This window comes from Primulina tabacum, chromosome 12 (assembly GCF_025594145.1).
Source record: "Primulina tabacum isolate GXHZ01 chromosome 12, ASM2559414v2, whole genome shotgun sequence".
Taxonomy (NCBI): Eukaryota; Viridiplantae; Streptophyta; class Magnoliopsida; order Lamiales; family Gesneriaceae; genus Primulina; species Primulina tabacum.
Window position 1 is genome coordinate 8083058 of NC_134561.1, and position 18706 is coordinate 8101763.

Consider the following 18706-nt stretch of genomic DNA (forward strand, 5'->3'; position numbering starts at 1 on the left):
GGACATCCCAAAAATTTCCAAGAAACACAAACAGCATTTATATACTCGAAAAAAAGTCATAACAGCAATTCACAAACCTATAGCCGCACTGGCCAGGACTAATGCATACATAGCCGACAAGGCTCAATCAGACAACTAGTAATCCAAAACATCATAAAATAACAGTACAGCTACATAGGGCATTCCCTGGAAAAAGTATGACTCAATGATATAATATCTGGGAACTCGCAACAACAATGCAACTACTGGGCACCGCAACCTGACGCTCCACCAGACGCGTCAAATCCTCCTGGATAATCTGCTATGGCATCAAAAACAACCACAGCATAAATAGAAAAGAGGGGTCAGGCCCCAGTACGACGAACCAGTAAAATTATGACAATTATAACTGACGTGAAATAAAATCAAGTAAAATGCAATGCAATGCGTGTCGGTAACAATGAAATAACGGATACCAAAACGGAGTCCAATAAAACGCATCAGCAACAGGAACAGTGGCCACCCTTGCCAGGAATGCAGCAACGTAATATCATGCCGCCGCTCATCCATGCACGTAGCATCGAGGGTCCGGTAGCGACCCGTCAGTCCTCGAGCAGTCATCAGGAGTGTGCTAATCCTTTAACTCATTCCATCAATGAGATTTCAGGAATGATCTAATCCTATTACTCGCTCCATAGATGACGCAATAGCTCAACAGATCAGTAACGCTAGCAATCAACGGAGTCAAGGCTCGAAATGCTATGTATCAACTCAAATAAATACATGAATGCAATCACGTATTCACAGAAGCACATAAAACACGCCACAACTCATTACAAAGTACTTAACGTCATTCCACATCACTATAGACGTCATAATAAAACAGTTCATACGTACCTCAACTGAATCCTTAATTTACCACAAAATATCTTAAATATTTCTCGCAAAATCCGATCATGTGGCAAATAATACATTCCATGTCAAGTTCCATTTATTTTTCCAATATTCACTAATTTAGCATAAATTTCTAAAATCCATAATTTAGGCTTTAATATTTCTCAAACTCATCGCAAAGTCAAATATAATGATTTATTTAACTTAAATCTCTCAATACCGGACAACTTGAAATTTCGAAAATTCAAGCATATCGAATCTGAAATTTTCGATATTTACTAGGAATTTCCAAAATTTTCATTTTCTATTTCTAATGGTATAAACACATCCCAATAACGATTTAACATTTCAAAAATCATAAATTCCCAAATTAATATGCTAAATTCGAATTATTATCTAATTAAATTTCGAAAATTAGCTTAATACCTTCAATCGGCTCCGATATAGTACCTACAATCAATAATCTAATATATATTAATTATTTGAACTCAATTGAATTAAAATCCCCAAAATTCGAAATCCTAAAATAATAATTATACCTCTGAAAGTTTTGAATCTTGTTCTACGGCTCGAATTCGAGCTTTAAACAACAGAATATGATGTTTCCTCCAGATTTTCCGGCGAAAATAGGCGGCGGTCTCCGACGGGTTTCTGGGAGTCACGATTTTTCCTAGCAAAAAGGGTATCAATGAATAGCTCTCATCGAGAGGATTCCAAAACTATGCTTACTTTTGAAAATCGTTGACCGACAGTGGAGTTATGGGCGGTCAAAGGCGGAAGAAAATAGTTGAAGAAAATAAGCAACTTTCGGGAACAGAAGATACGGATGAGGGAGATGAAAAGAGCTTCACGTTTTGTTTGTTATCATTTATTTATTATTATGATTAGTTAAAAAAAAAACAGAACACTATGCAAATGCTAAATGGGCTGGGCTTACAAATGGGTTGGGCTCTCACATTCTCCCATACTAATAAAAGATTTCGTCCTCGAAATCTAGCATACACAACATGTAAAGCCCGAGATTTTATCATGTTAATCCAAGATTATTTAATTTATGAATTTTGGAATGTTGAGTCAAATTCCATGATTTTACAATTCCATAGGATTGAAATTGAATTAAAAAGAGTTGTGAGGACCAAATTGCAAATAGTGAAGATTTCAGGGGCTAAAGTGCTATTATGACTTGAGTGGGACACTTGTCATGCATTTGATATAAATAAAGTTTCATTTCCTTCACCATTTACGGGAAGAACCGAGAGCTCCATAGAATTTCTCCAAGATTTCCTTCCAAAGCCTAGAATTCGATTCTACAAGATCCGGTTATCAGAACTTCGATCCGAACACAGTTCTGTGATCCTCTCGTCAAGGACTTCAAAGAGATGTAAGTTTTATTATGTTCCTTCATGATTTGAAATTATGATATTGGAGGAATTATTATTTGATCATTATTATCTGTTCTGGGAATACTAGACATCGTAGAATCGAAGTCAGATCGAAGAACAAGTTGATTTTGGAATTGTTATGAATTTCTGATTTTATCGATTGAAATTGAACTGCTTTGGATTATTGATTGATTACAGATTGTAGCGGATATGGGTTATGACTTGTAATTGATATCTGTTGATATTGTATTGAAGGGGATATCGGGATTGTGCCGTTATGCCGTTATTTTGAATTAGATTCAAATTGATCAGATTCAGTATTGAATTGGGAATGGAATGTTGATATTATTATTCTCGATATGTCATTTCAGATTAACAAAGATAGTCTTGAATTCAGAACTTCCAATTTTTCAGACCGAGAATACGAAAGAAAGGTATAAGACAGTGTTAAACGGGAGATCGACTTGAGTGAGATCGGACTTAAGTTTCCCAAAAATCACATACTTTATTTTATTGCATTGATGTTTGCAATGTTGTATGCTGAGTCTATTGATTTATAGAAAAAGCAGAGTATAGCAGATAGCTATTGAGCAAGAGTCACTGACAGAGGTGCCTAATGGTGATCGAGTGGTCACGGGCACATTGCACATTGTCATAATAAGAAAGGCGGATGTGCCAAGTCTGTGGCGGATATGCCAGGGCACTGGATTATTGACTTATATCGATGTTGCTTAAGAGTGGATTTACTCTTATCGCTGAAAGTCGATATAGGTGCCAATATCCAAGAACCGGGATCCCTAAATTAGAGATGAGTCGAGTCGGAGATGACGAGTCACTAGTTGAGTTACAGTTTTATATCGATTCATGTTTTCAGATTACATTACATGTTATTGATATTTGTTTCATGCTTTTATATGTTTGATATGATTGCATGTATACATTGCTTATACTGGGATGTATTTCTCACCGGAGTTATCCGGATGTTGTCGTGTTTGTATGTGTGCATGGCAACAGGTGGGACAGGATCAGGGTCAAGGAGATGAGGAGAGATTGACATAGAGTGGAGACTACGGACTGTGACATAGATTTGGGTTTCAGCACTTGATGTATAATAGTTGAACCCTAGTTTGATTTTGATGTATGTTGTACAAGACTTGTACTTTTATACTGATATGTATATGAGTTTGACTCCATTACGTTCCGCATGTAAAAAAAAATAATTTTAGACTCAGATTAATTAAATTGATCCAATTATCCCAATGACGATTAAGAAGATGATTAGCGTCCGGGTCCCCACACAACATTTATACAAAAGTGGTTTACAAACATTTACCACTGATAGTACATAGGAAAATCAGAATACATGGAATAATTTATTAAATTTTCAAACAAATGAGGTCATTCCTGACGCATCTTAGCCTCTAATTCCCATGTAGCTTCTTCTCTCCCATTTCTACTCCACTGCACCATAACCAATGGAATCGTCTTATTCCTAAGTTGCTTTTATTTACGATCAAGAATTTGCACTGGATGCTCAACATAGCTAAGGGAACTATCCAACTCTACCTCATCAGTCCTCAAGACATGAGAAGGATCCGGCTCGTACTTTCGTAACATAGGTACATGAAACACATCATGTATCGCAGACAAACTCGGCGGCAAGTCCAAACGATAAGCCAACGTGCCAATCCTCTCAACAATCGCATATGGACCAATATAACGCGGAGCTAGCTTCCTTTTGCGCCCAAATCTCATAGTACCACGAAACGGTGATACTTTCAAGAAACCTGATCGCCAACCTGAAATTCTAAAGGCCTACGCCTTTTATTAGCATAACTGGCTTGACGATCCTGAGCTGCTTTCATTCTTTTCCTGATCATTTCAACCTTCTCTTTCATTTCTTGTATAAATTCTGACATTGACATCTGTCTTTCTCCTACATCTTCCCAGCATATCGGAGATCTACACTTTCTACCGTACAAGGCTTCAAATGGTGCCATTCCGATGGTTGCTTGGAAGCTATTATTGTAAGAGAATTCAACAAGTGACAATGATTCCTGCCAACCACCACTAAAATCCATCACGACTACTCGCAACATATCCTCGAGTTTCTGAATGGTCCTCTCTGACTGACCATCTGTCTGTGGGTGATATGCAGTGCTCATTGCCAACTTTGAACCCAATGCTGATTGCAAACTACCCCAAAACTTCGAAGCAAACCTGGGATCACGATCCGATACTATGGTTACAGGCACACCAGGCAATCTCACTACATGATCAATGTACATTTTTGCCATTTTCTTATAAGTACAAGTACGATCATAAGGAATAAAATGGGCTGATTTAGACAATCTATCCACAATCACCCAAATCGCATCACAACCACGATTAGAACGAGGTAGGTGTGTCACAAAATCCATAGCAATGTGCTCCCAATTCCACTGTGGCACTTCAAGACTATGTAACATACCACCAGGTATCATTCTCTCAGCTTTAACCTGTTGACACGTCAAACTTCTAGCCACAAAGTCAGAAATCTCTTTCTTCATACCTTCCCACCAGTAATGAGATTTCAAGACATGATACATCTTTCTGATTCCAGGATGAACACTGTGTCGACTACAATGAGCTTCTCGAAGTATAGCTTCTTTTAAGTCTATCAAATTCGGAACCACAAGTCTACCATTATAGCGCAGACATCCATCTGAAGCAACACTGAACTTGTCTGATTGACCTGTCTGAGTCAATTCTTTCAATCTATGAACATGCAGATCAGTTCTCTGTGCTGCTTTGATTTTAGAAACAATCTGTGTTCAACTTGAATGGATGAAACTATAAAGTAGTCGACCTTAGACTGATAAGTCCATCCTGAAGTTCCCAAATGCTCATGAACCTTTGAAATAGTCAAAGATGCCAACATTTTAGGATGAACCTTTCTGCTCAAAGCATCTGCAACTTGATTCATTCGCACTGGCTGGTACTGAATCTCACAATCAAAGTTCTTAAGCAATTCCAACCATCGACGCTGTCTCATATTCAAGTCAGACTGTGTGAAAAGATACTTCAGACTCTTGTGATCAGAAAAAATCACAAATTGTTCTCCGTACAGATAATGACGCCATATCTTCAATGCAAACACAATGGCAGCTAACTCCAAATCATGAACTGGATATCGAGTCTCATGTGGCTTCAACTGACGAGATGCATATGCAATCACTCGCCCATTTTGCATCAAAACACAACCTAGTCCATTTAGAGAAGCATCTGTACAGACAACCAATCCACCTGAGCCTGAAGGCAAGGCTAGCACTGGAGCTGTGGTCAACTTTTCTTTCAAAGTCCGGAAACTAGACTCACATTCTGCAGTTCACACAAAACGTCGATCTTTCTGCTTTAACTGGGTCATAGGCCTAGCTATTTTAGAAAATCCCTCAATAAAACGCCTATAATACCCAGCTAATCCCAAAAAGCTTCGAATTTCAGATACATTTGTTGGTTTAGGCCAATTGATAACAGCTTCAACTTTACCAGGATCAACAGATACTCCTTGTGCAGATATAACATGGCCTAAAAATAAAATTCTATCCAACCAGAACTCACACTTAGAAAATTTGGCATACAATTGCGCTTCTGAGTGTTTGGAGAACTAATTCCAAATGTTTTTCGTGCTCTTTCTTTGACTTGGAATAAATCAAGATGTCATCAATAAAAACAATAACGAATTTATCTATGAATTCCCGGAATACACGATTCATTAAATCCATAAACACCGCTGGAGCATTAGTCAAACCAAACGGCACAACTAGGAATTCATAGTGTCCATAACGTGTCCGAAACGCTGTCTTAGGAACATCTTCCTCTCGGACTCTGAGCTGATGATAGCCGGAACGAAGATCAATCTTGAAATACATAGAAGTACCCTGCAACTGATCAAACAAGTCGTCAATACGCGGCAAAGGATACTTATTCTTCACAGTAGCCCGGTTCAGCTGCCGATAATCGACGCACATTCTCATCGTTCCGTCTTTCTTCTTTACAAACAATACTGGAGCTCCCCAGGGCGACATACTTGGTCTGATATTGCCTTTCTCCAGTAAATACTGAAGCTGTTCTTTGAGTTCTTTCAACTTTGTCGGAGCTAAACGATATGGTGCTCTAGAAATAGGATTTGTCCCTGGCATCAATTCAATGCTAAGATCTATTTCCCTTTGAGGCGGAAAACCCGGAATCTCATCAGGAAATACATCAGGAAAATCTTTAACAATAGGAATATCAGAAACTTTCAATCGTTCTTCTTGTGTTGCATCAAGAGCATAAATCATAAATCCTTCATTACCAATTGACAACAATCTGAACATTTCCATTGCTGATACTAACGGAATGCGAGACTGTGAATCATAACCGTAAAAGTTCCATTTGCTGCCATAATACGGTCTAAATCTGACAATTCCATGGAAACTGTAAAGCCCGAGAATTTGACTATTGTAATCTGAGATGATTTATTGATTATGAACTGAGGTGATTATAGCCGGGCCATTCCGAGACCAGACTGGGCAAAACATATGAAAAGTACAATGTTTGGACAGAACTGTTGGCGCCCGAGCGGTAGGAAATGATCGCCCGAGCGCCAGGGTTCAATAAGAATACCATTCGGACAGAACCTGTGGCGCCCGAGCGGTAGAAAATTACCGCCCGAGCGCCAATGGATAACAAGCCGAGTACCAGGCAGAGTGTTCGGCGCCCGAGCGGTAGTTTATAACCGCCCGAGCGCCGACTGAAAATCATGGAGAATGGGACACATATCTTTACATGCACTTGGGATATATATATATACATATAGTCACGTAATTCTCAGAAGAAATCAAGGGAGAAGCTCGAGGAAAGAGAAAGGGTTCTGTGATTGTATTAAAAATCCTTACGCCTTTTGTGAGAAATCCGCCCGTCCGATTTTGAATCCGACTTCGGTATTGAGTTCCTATCGACGTAGGCTACAACTGGACGTAAGTTTTTCTACGTTTTGATATGATTTGAAATTATGGTATTGTCAAAATCTGATATGATTCATATATGATGTTCTTGTCATGTTAAACATCGTATAATCGAAACCGGACTGGAGAACAGATATCATATGAAATTGTTATGATTTTCGGAGTATTTTTGGAGTCGATTTGATATCAGAATTGAATTGTTATCGATTATGAGGTGTTGGAATTGATATCTGACTGATATGGTAATGCCCGAGATTTTATACCGTGTTAAATTATGATTATTGATTTTAATAGAGATAATTATGAAAGCGCTAACCGAGACACGAAATGAGATCGCGTGTGAAAATTGATGTGCGAGGACAGTAGCATCGGCGTACATGCGCGACCGGATGCGCGCACATGCGCCAAACAGGCAGAAGACCTCGCGCATATGCGCGGAAGATGTCGCGCATTTGCGCGAAGCCTATGCGAGGAACTCCAGAGAGTCTCGCGCATATGCGCGGAGATGAGTCGCCCATATGCGCGAGGCGATGTGCAGGATACGCGCGGAGACCGAGTGTCTAGTGCATATGCGCCGATTGGGGTCGCGCATATGCGCGAGACCTGTGCTACAAAGTTTAAGCCACTTGCCTTATTGCATGAATGTGCATATATATATATATATACACACAAACGTTATAATCCTTCAGAAACGGGAAATCGAGAGAAACGCTATCAAAATTTTCCTGGAAGCTTAGAATCGCGATTGTGTAAAATCCGTCCGTTAGATTTTAAATTCGAATTCGGTACTGTGTTCCTATCGACGCAGGCTATAACTGGAAGTAAGTTTTACTACGTTTTGACATGTTTTGAAATTATGATATTGTTGGAATTGAATACATGTCATATATGTTGTTCTTGACATGTTAGACAGTGTAGTATCGAAGTCAGATTAAGAAACGGACTGAATATGGAATTGTTATGAATTTCAGAGTTAAATTGACTGAGATGTGATGTCAGATTCGTATGGTGGTTGATTATAAGTTATTGGAATTACTACATACTGATGTGGTATCACCGGTATCGCAAGATTGTACTATTGTACCGTCAGAATTTGATAAGACGGGGATGTTTTGATTTGAATAGAATATTGATACAGTATATTGATATTGTCATTGCCAGATTGAACATTGACAGTCTTTGAGTCGAGACTTCGATTTTATCAGAGCGACAGAAAGAAAGGTATAAATAAATGTTGATTCGGGATTGCACAACTCGAGTTAGGTTTGACTTGAGTTTCCCAAAATCACATACTTTATTTTATTGCATTGATATTTGCAGATTATATGTTTAGTCTATTGAATTATAGCAGAGCTAGAGTTTGAGTCTAGGGCAGATCAGCCTAGCTAGGGCAGAACCGCCGAGTCTTTGTCAGAACCGCGTAGACTCTAGACTTACGGTGTATCGATGAGCTTAGATGTAGATCGACGTCTATTGTAGACACTCGATACAGCATACCAAAGTCTAAATTAGATCGGGATCCCTAGGTTAGAAATAAGTTGAGATAAGATAATAAGTCATTGACTTAAATACAGATTCGTATTGGTTCATGTAGTCAGATTGGATACATGTTTTAATGATTGTTTATGCTTTTATATATGTTTTATATGATTGCATTGATACATTGTTTATACTGGGATATTTATATCTCACCGGAGTTATCCGGCTGTTGTCTTGTCTGTATGTGTGCATGGCAACAGGTGGGACAGGTTCAGGGTCACAGAGGTGAAGAAAGATCGAGTTAGAGTGGAGACTACGGACTTGGACTAGAGTTAGGGTTTAAACACTTGTTATATAGTTGTTAAACCTTAGTTGAGACTGATTGTATATAGTGCAAGATTTGTACTTTTAATACTGACGTGTATGTTAAGATGTATGCCATTACGTTCCGCATTTAAAAAAAAAATTAGACCCTGTTTATTATAATTAATTAAATTAGTCCCACTGACGATTAATAAGATGATTAGCGTCCGAGTCCCCACAACAGGTGGTATCGGAGCGATAGATCCTTTAGATTGAGATAGAAGAGGCTAGTGAGCGGGGTAGATTGAGGTTTTCTTTCCTGCTTTTGAATTCTAGCATGTCTTACTACTTTAATACATGTTACTTGCTTATCTGATTTGATATAGTAATATGTTTTATTGAGAATGGATCAGCACCGATTCTTGATCAGCAGTAAGATGATCAGAGAAAGATTGGAACAGATTTGTAGTATTTGGGTACTAATGTTTTGATAAGCAGATATACCTCCTAGAAGAATTCCAGAACGGGGCAGTACGTCAGTTGAACATATAGATACATCAGAGACTCAGATGGAAATACAGTTGAAAGAGTTTCAGTTATTTCAGCCGCCGATCCTGAGTGGTACCGAGACGTCTGAAGATTGTGAGAACTGGTTTGATGACATAGAAATACTGTTTGATTTATTTGATTATTCAGATGAGCAGAAAATTAAACTGATATTCCACCAGTTACGAGAGACTGCCAGGAGTTGGTGGATTACAAGTAAAAGAATGCTAGAACAGAGAGGTACAGTGATTTCGTGGGAAATATTCAGAACTGAATTTTATCGAAGATTTTTCTGAGTTTCGTACCGGGAGGACAAGAAAGCAGAGTTTGAGAATTTGAGACAAGGCCAACTGAATATTGAAGAATATGTTGCGAAATTCTCTACTTTACTGCATTTTGCTCCTAATGTAATTGAAAATGATGAAGCTGTAGCGGATCAGTTCATCAGAGGATTGAACTCGGAGATTGTTGCATTGATGAATATGCAGCGACCTTATCATTTTGCTGATGCCTTGAGTAAAGCGAAGAGAGCGGAGGCGAGTCTGATTAGACAACTAAAAAGGGTGTGTGCGATGCAACCCCAGACACAGCAATCCCCTCTCCGATTTGATCGCGGCAGCACGAGTGGAAAGCAAGATTTGCTGAAAGCTCGAAAGAAACCATTCAAGAAGTTAAGGAGCGGACTGAGCTGTTCAACTAGCTCCAGTGGTTCCAGCCCAAGTTATACTGGAGTGTATTGCAGAACTTGTGGAGGAAGACATCCCACAGAACAATGCCAGGGAGTTACTGGTAGTTGTCGTATCTGCCGACAGCCGGGACACTTTGCTAGAGTTTGTCCCCAGAGAGATTCCCGCAGATTTCAGGGAGCTGGACCATCTGGTGGTAGTGACCGAGGAACAGACCCAAGAGGCACTTGATGATATAGTGGCAGGTACTGTTCTTTTATGATTATATTGCATATGTATTGATATATATTAATGCATTTCTTACGATTGTCTTTGACTGAGTTGCATTGATATATACGGTACCTGTTGGGTCTGTATTGCTGTTGTATTAATTTTTGTACCTTCTGGGAAAGAAAGATTGATATAAGAGATTTCTGTGATATATTGTATACTACAGTAAGATGAGAATGAGATCGAGTTAAATTATGATGTAATTGTGTTTTCTGATTTGATTGCATTATTGACATTAATATGCTGAACAAGTACAGAACTATTATAGATTCCTTCTAGGAGAATATAAGATTCAAACCAGATATGGCTGATGAGTAGAGATTTCACGGTAAGGATTCTAGACTCAGAATTCCTTTGATATTTGTGTTGTCTAGGGACTCGATTGTTACAGAAAGGAGCAGATAGCATCCTTATGTATTCAGTAGCCATACTGAAATCGAGTCTAGCATTGGCAGATTTGCCAATGATGTACGAGTTGGCTGATGTTTGCCCAGATAAGATTTCAGATTTGCTTTATATCAGCAAGATAGATTTCAGAATTGAATTGAGACCAGGTACTGTTTATTGTTTTAGAATTCAGTACAGAATGATATTGAATGTCCAGAATGACACTGAATGAATTGAAAGAATTGAAAGATCAGTAGAAGAGTACCGATCAGGAGTTACATCTGATTTAGTGTTTCTCTTTGGCATATTACAGTAGGTTCAGAGATATTCTGATGATTTTATGCTCGTTGTATCTATGATGTTTTGATATATTTGCAGCATCTGATTGATTGAATCGAGTATCTAAAGATTGTATTGAATACTCTGAGAACTATGATTATTGTATACAAAAATTTTCAGATATGAATCCTGTTTGAAACATATTGTATTCCGAGTATATGATATCTGAAGTTAGTATACTGATTGAATTTGACACAGTTGAGATTATGATCAGTGGCTGAGAATGATACCGATATCAGAAAGATCAGAAATTTCAGAAATGTCAGAAATGTTAGAAATTTATTTTTGGTCTGAATTGATAGATTATCGTATACGATTGTTATTTTGTATCTGCTTGAGTATTGTTATTGTTCTAAAACAGTATTTGAGATAGCTTATATTGTTTGGGGGCATATTATATTTACAGATGATATATAGCAGTTGATCAGCACGACATGAAGACGTGATGGATTAGTCAGAATTGACAGTATTGCCAGAAATTGCAATTTTATGAGTTACTGAACTCACTAGATCAGTATAGACTATTGATATTGGGAATCTGATTTGATAGTACCGTTATTTTGAGTCAGTGTTTGATACAGATTATTCAAACCGAATCAGAACTGAATTCAAGAATTACGGCAGTTCAGAGATTTAACTAGAATGTCCAGAACTTAATTTCGATAATCAGAACAGAGCATCGATCAGGGTGACAGATATGCGATTTTTACTATATGAAAATGATTATCTTGTAATATCAAATGTTTCAGAATTGTACAACAGAATTTGATATCGATAATCAGAACCGAATACCAGGTAGGTATTTTTCTTTAATTTATACTATTAACTGATTGTTTATACCAAATAGTTCGAATCTGAAATTGACAGATAGTGTCAGAAGCGCACAGAAATGGATTCAGTAGTCGTTCAGGTAACAGAAAGTATATGATAATTCGAACAGATAATTTTGATATAGACAGATTAAATCAGTTGTGACAGAATTGGTACTGAAATGTTGGCAGAACTTGTACTGAAATGTCTGAATTGCCAATAAATGAAGACAGAAAGATAGAAATCAGAAGAGTTATTACAGAATTTGTATACTTCTGACTAGACATGGGAAGTATATTTCGATGAATTTCGTAATGAGATTACTGTAATACTTTCCAAATTGTGATGTAATATGATTGTGATTGACAGATTGTTCAATCTCTATTTATTAGTTTGTACCAGATAACGTACAAACATGACCAAATGGCACAGATCGATGTCAGAAAAGTGGTCAGAATAACTAGAATGCCGAAGTAGAGTATATCAGATTGTGATTTTGCTTGATTTTGTGCTTTTGGCAGAATGTATAGCATGATTTTATCTATGGTTTATAGATTGACGGATAGTTGGAGTGAACTATCTAGATACTGGAGGATATCCAGGAACTGTAGTGCTGGATTTTAGCACTAGTGACCTGATGTCTAGTCACTTTATGAATTACTGTATGATGATAGCTATCAAACGAGTATTGAAATAGTCATAGATAAGACATTGTACAGTGAGTACTGCAAATTTTCCGCTGAATGGGAATGATATTACGGTGACATTTGAGATTGAATTTGATAACAGCTGATGATATTGATTTGGTATGAGCTGTTGATTGGTATATACGGATGTTGTATAGCCAGTATTTGCAAGTAATTTTATCAGAATGAATTTTCTGAATTAACCTCTATTATACATTCCTTCCTTATCTGATTTGATTGTCTGTGATTTCGAGGACGAAATCATATCTTAGAGGGAGAGAAATGTAATGCCCAAGATTTTATACCGTGTTAAATTACGATTATTGATTTTAATCGAGATAATTATGAAAGGGCTAACCGAGACACGAAATGAGATCGCATGTGAAAATTGATGTGCGAGGACAGTAGCATCGGCGCACATGCGCGACCGGATGCGCGCACATGCGCCAAACAGGCAGAAGACCTCGCGCATATGCGCGGAAGATGTCGCGCATATGCGTGAAGCCTATGCGAGGAACTCCAGAGAGTCTCGCGCATATGCGCGGAGATTAGTTGCGTATATGCGCGAGGCGATGTGCAGGATACGCGCGGAGACCGAGTGTCTCGCGCATATGCGCCGATTGGGGTCGCGCATATGCGCGAGACGTGTGCTACAAAGTTTAAGCAACTTGGCTTATTGCATGAATGTGCATATATATATATATATATATATATATACAAACGTTATAATCCTTCAGAAACGGGAAATCGAGAGAAACGCTATCAAAATTTTCCTGGAAGCTTAGAATCGCGATTGTGTAAAATCCGTCCGTTAGATTTTAAATTCGAATTCGGTACTGTGTTCCTATCGACGCAGGCTATAACTGGAAGTAAGTTTTACTACGTTTTGACATGTTGTTTTGAAATTATGATATTGTTCGAATTGAATACATGTCATATATGTTGTTCTTGACATGTTAGACAGTGTAGAATCGAAGTCAAATTAAGAAACGGACTGAATATGGAATTGTTATGAATTTCAGAGTTAAATTGACTGAGATGTGATGTCAGATTCATATGGTGGTTGATTATAAGTTATTGGAATTAGTACATACTGATGTGGTATCACCGGTATCGCAAGATTGTACTGTTGTACCGTCAGAATTTGATAAGACGGGGATGTTTTGATTTGAATAGAATATTGATACAGTATATTGATATTGTCATTTCCAGATTGAACATTGACAGGCTTTGAGTCGAGACTTCGATTGTATCAGAGCGACAGAAAGAAAGGTATAAATAAATGTTGATTCGGGATTGCAAAACTCGAGTTAGGTTTGACTTGAGTTTCCCAAAATCACATACTTTATTTTATTGCATTGATATTTGCAGATTATCAGATTGATATGTTTAGTCTATTGAATTATAGCAGAGCCAATGTTTGAGTCTAGGGCAGATCAGCCTAGGTAGGGCAGAACCGCCGAGTCTTTGTCAGAACCGCGTAGACTCTAGACTTACGGTGTATCGATGAGCTTAGATGTAGATCGACGTCTATTGTAGACACTCGATACAGCATACCGAAGTCTAAATTAGATCGGGATCCCTAGGTTAGAAATAAGTTGAGATAAGATAATAAGTCATTGACTTAAATACAGATTCGTACTGGTTCATGTAGTCAGATTGGATACATGTTTTAATGATTGTTTATGCTTTTATATATGTTTTATATGATTGCATTGATACATTGTTTATACTGGGATATTTATCTCACCGGAGTTATCCGGCTGTTGTCTTGTCTGTATGTGTGCATGGCAACAGGTGGGACAGGTTCAGGGTCACAGAGGTGAAGAAAGATCGAGTTAGAGTGGAGACTACGGACTTGGACTAGAGTTAGGGTTTAAACACTTGTTATATAGTTGTTAAACCTTAGTTGAGACTGATTGTATATAGTGTAAGATTTGTACTTTTAATACTGACGTGTATGTTAAGATGTATGCCATTACGTTCCGCATTTAAAAAAAAAAATTTAGACCCTGTTTATTATAATTAATTAAATTAGTCCCAATGACGATTAATAAGATGATTAGCGTCCGGGTCCCCACAGATACTATAGTGCTGGATATATTGAAATTATGACATCATATTATTGAAACAGAATTTGATTGAATTCTGATTATATCCAGTATTGATTGAGTGGTGTATTGATGCCGTACCCTCAATATTGTATTGTCAGATTGAGTATTGACAGGCTTTGAGTTCGAGACTTCGACAGAGTCAGAGTATCAGAAAGAAAGGTATAAACGAATGTTGAGTTGGGATTGCACAACTCGAGTGGGGTTTGACTCAAGTTTCCCTAAATCACATACTTAGTTTATTGCATTGATATTTGTAATTGATGAGATTGATGTTTGTAGTCTATTGATTTATAGCCATTGCATGTATTGACTACTGATTCGCTAGTCATCGGCTGATTCGCCTAGTTACTGTATGCATGTATTGACTGCTGATTCGCTAGTCATTGGATGATTCGCCAAGTTACCGGCGGATTCGTCTGGCTATCGGCTGATTCGCCTAGTCCCTGACTGATTCGTCTAATTATTGGCTGATTTGCTTAATCTGTGACTGATTCGTCAATTCTGTGGCTGTTTCGCCAGACACTGGATATAGGAATTATATCGATGCCGTTTAGGGTTGAGTCATTCCTATCGACTGAGATTCGATATAATTCTCAATATTCAAAACCGGGATCCCTAGATTAGGAGTGAGTCGAGTCTGAGACGACGCGTTGTTTGAGTCAAGTCTGATACGACTAGTTGATTTACAGTTTTGATATCATACATGTTTTTTGATTGGCTGCATGTAAATTATATTTGTTATATGCTTTTGTATATGTTTTTATATGATTGCATGTTTACAATGTCTATACTGGGATTTATTCTCACCGGAGTTATCCGGCTGTTGTCTTGTTTGTATGTGTACATGACAACAGGTGGGACAGGATCAGGGTCCAGGAGATGAGGAGAGATCGTGATAGAGTGGAGACTTCGGACTTTGATGTATATAGGGTTTTGGCACTTGATAATTAGAGGTTGAACCTTAGTTTTTACTGATTTGTAGACGGTACAGGACTTGTACTTTATTTTATACTGGGTTGTATATTAATTTGATTTCACTACATTCCGTTTTAAAAAAAAGAAAAAATTTCATGACCCTAATTACTTGATTAGTAAATTGATCCTGATGACGATTAAGAACTGATTAGCGTCCGGGTCCCCACAGAAACAGTCCACAGTAGCTCGATAATTCGTCAATATATCCATACCGAGGATACAATCGAAATCAGACATGGCTAACTTGATTAGATTAGTTATCATAATATTATCCTCAAATCTAATCACACAATTTATGACTATCTCACGAGACATCAAGTATACACCGGCAGGAGTAGCCACAGACACAGTATCCAACAACGGAATAGTAGTAATCTCATGCTCATCAACAAATGCAGCAGATAAAAATGAATGAGATGCTCCAGTGTCTATCAATATACGCGCAGGATAATCAAAAACATAGCAAATACCTGCAATCACTCCGCCTGGTGCATCCTGAGCCTGATCCTGAGTCAATGCATGTACTCGAGCCTGCTGCGGCACTGGAAAGTGTTGCTGAGGAGGACCTCTAGGTGGTGGATAGCCGGACTGCTGAAATGACTGTGCAGGAGCATACGGCCTGAAAGCTGGTCCTCGGGGAACCTGTCCAGACTGTTGTGGCTGAAATTGCTGTCTTTGGGCATTGGGGCACACTTTAGCAAAATGCCCAACTTGACCACATATATAGCAAGACCCCTGAACTCCTATACACTGTGAACTAAAATGTCTTCCACCACAGCGATCACAGTACACAATATTCGATGACCCAGATGTACCGCCCCCTCGAGTACTGCCTGAACTGGAGGAGCTGGATTGAGATTTCTTCTTAAATTGTTTTCCTCTTGCCCTGAATCGTTGTTGCTTCGGTTGCTGGGATGACTGTTGAAGCTGATAAGGAGTTAAACCCGCTGGCATCGGCATATGACTTCCAGATCCTTGAGAAGTAGAAGCTGGAACTGGAACTGGCCGTGATTCTCCTCTGAGCAGACTAGCCTCTATCTTCTTCGCCATTTTCAGTGCCAAAGAAGTTGGGAGGACGTAATTCTTGAAATTGAGAAATTATTAATTGCATCCCACCAACTTTCTGAGTCAACTGCTTGACTTCTTGATTCACTTCTTCCTCCACGTTTCTAGCAACCTGGGCTGCAGGACGACCACGTCTACCCCTGACAATATCTTCAAGTCCTCGGACATTCTGGGCTTCTGACTCCATGACAACTTCTTTTCCCTTTTTTCCTCTTCCTCCAGGTGCCATTCTATAAGACACAAGGATTTAAGACCAAGGCAAAATAACTTAATAAGCACAAAAGAACCAAAGGAAAGCTGAAACTTAGTCTCGTAGCTAGTTATTAAACTAAGTTCAAAAACTAATCAACAGTGCTAACTCAGGCTAATTCAAATAAATCATAGCGCATAGTTCAAACAAGAGCAAATAGTCAAACAAATACGCAATCATTTTATTTGTGTCTAGACTCAAGTGCTCTAGACTCTAATTCGAGCATATCCCAGTTACGCTCTGATACCAACTATGGGGGCCCGTGCTCCTGATTAACGTTTAATGACCAAACAACCAGGATTCGTTAATGTAAACAGCAAAAGCGATTAAAAATTTTCCTTTTGGGCCAATAGAAATTTCGGCATGACCTCCCCGTAAGTAGGACATCCCAAAAATTTCCAAGAAACACAAACAGCATTTATATACTCGAAAGAAAGTCATAACAGCAATTCACAAACCTATAGCCGCACTGGCCAGGACTAATGCATACATAGCCGACAAGGCTCAATCAGACAACTAGTAATCCAAAACATCATAAAATAACAGTACAGCTACACAGGGCATTCCCTGGCAAAAGTATGACTCAATGATATAATATCTGGGAACTCGCAACAACAATCCAACTACTGGGCACCGCTACCTGACGCTCCACCAGACGCGTCAAATCCTCCTGGATAATCTGCTATGGCATCAAAAACAACCACAGCATAAACAGAAAAGAGGGTCAGGCCCCAGTACGACGAACAAGTAAAATTATGACAATTATAACTGACGTGAAATAAAATCAAATAAAATGCAATGAAATGCGTGTCGGTAACAATGAAATAACGGATACCAAAACGGAGTCCAATAAAACGCATCAGCAACAAGAACAGTGGCCACCCGTGCCAGGAATGCAGCAACGTAATATCATGCCGCCGCTCATCCATGCACGTAGCATCGAGGGCCCGGTAGCGACCTGGTCAGTCCTCGAGCAGTCATCAGGAGTGTGCTAATCCTTTCACTCATTCCATCGATGAGATTTCAGGAGTGATCTAATCCTATCACTCGCTCCATAGATGACGCAACAGCTCAACAGATCAGTAATGCTAGCAATCAACGGAGTCAAGGTTCGAAATGCTATGTATCAACTCAAATAAATACATGAACGAAATCACGTATTCACAGAAGCACATAAAACACGCCACAACTCATTACAAAGTACTTAACGTCATTCCATATCACTATAGACGTCATAATAAAACAGTTCATACGTACCTCAACTGAATCCTTAATTTACCACAAAATATCTTAAATATTTCTCGCAAAATCCGATCCTGTGGCAAATAATACATTCCATATCTAGTTCCATTTATTTTTCCAATATTCACTAATTTAGCATAAATTTCTAAAATCCATAATTTAGGCTTTAATATTTCTAAAACTCATCACAAAGTCAAATATAATGAATTATTTAACTTAAATCTCTCAATACCGGACAACTTGAAATTTCGAAAATTGAAGCATATCGAATCTGAAATTTTCTGTGGGGACCCGGACGCTAACCATTTCCT

At 38.4% G+C, this 18706-nt stretch overlaps 1 protein-coding gene across 2 annotated transcripts; it reads right to left on the reverse strand.

Annotated features, from left to right (window-relative positions):
- Positions 1 to 23: 23 nt before the first annotated feature.
- On the reverse strand, positions 24 to 18390 carry LOC142521428 (uncharacterized). 2 transcript variants are annotated; one of them, XM_075624631.1, is made up of 2 exons: positions 16309 to 18390; positions 24 to 298 (listed from the first exon to the last, which is right to left on the reverse strand). In XM_075624631.1, the coding sequence occupies exons 1-2, from the start codon at positions 16886 to 16888 to the stop codon at positions 243 to 245; spliced, it is 636 nt and encodes a 211-aa protein (XP_075480746.1). In that variant the 5' UTR covers positions 16889 to 18390; the 3' UTR covers positions 24 to 242. The 2 variants fall into 2 exon arrangements, with proteins under 2 accessions (XP_075480746.1, XP_075480745.1); XM_075624630.1 differs by having other exon boundaries at positions 24 to 301.
- Positions 18391 to 18706: the final 316 nt, after the last annotated feature.

What these genes read in the sequence shown, in the direction of transcription:
- LOC142521428 (XM_075624630.1), bottom strand. Translation starts at nt 16,888, where the DNA reads ATGGCGAAGAAGATAGAGGCTAGTCTGCTCAGAGGAGAATCACGGCCA. An exon ending in ACCAGGCGGAGTGATTGCAG is followed by an intron (nt 302 to 16,308) that starts GTATTTGCTATG and finishes TTGATGCCATAG; the next exon opens with CAGATTATCCAGGAGGATTT.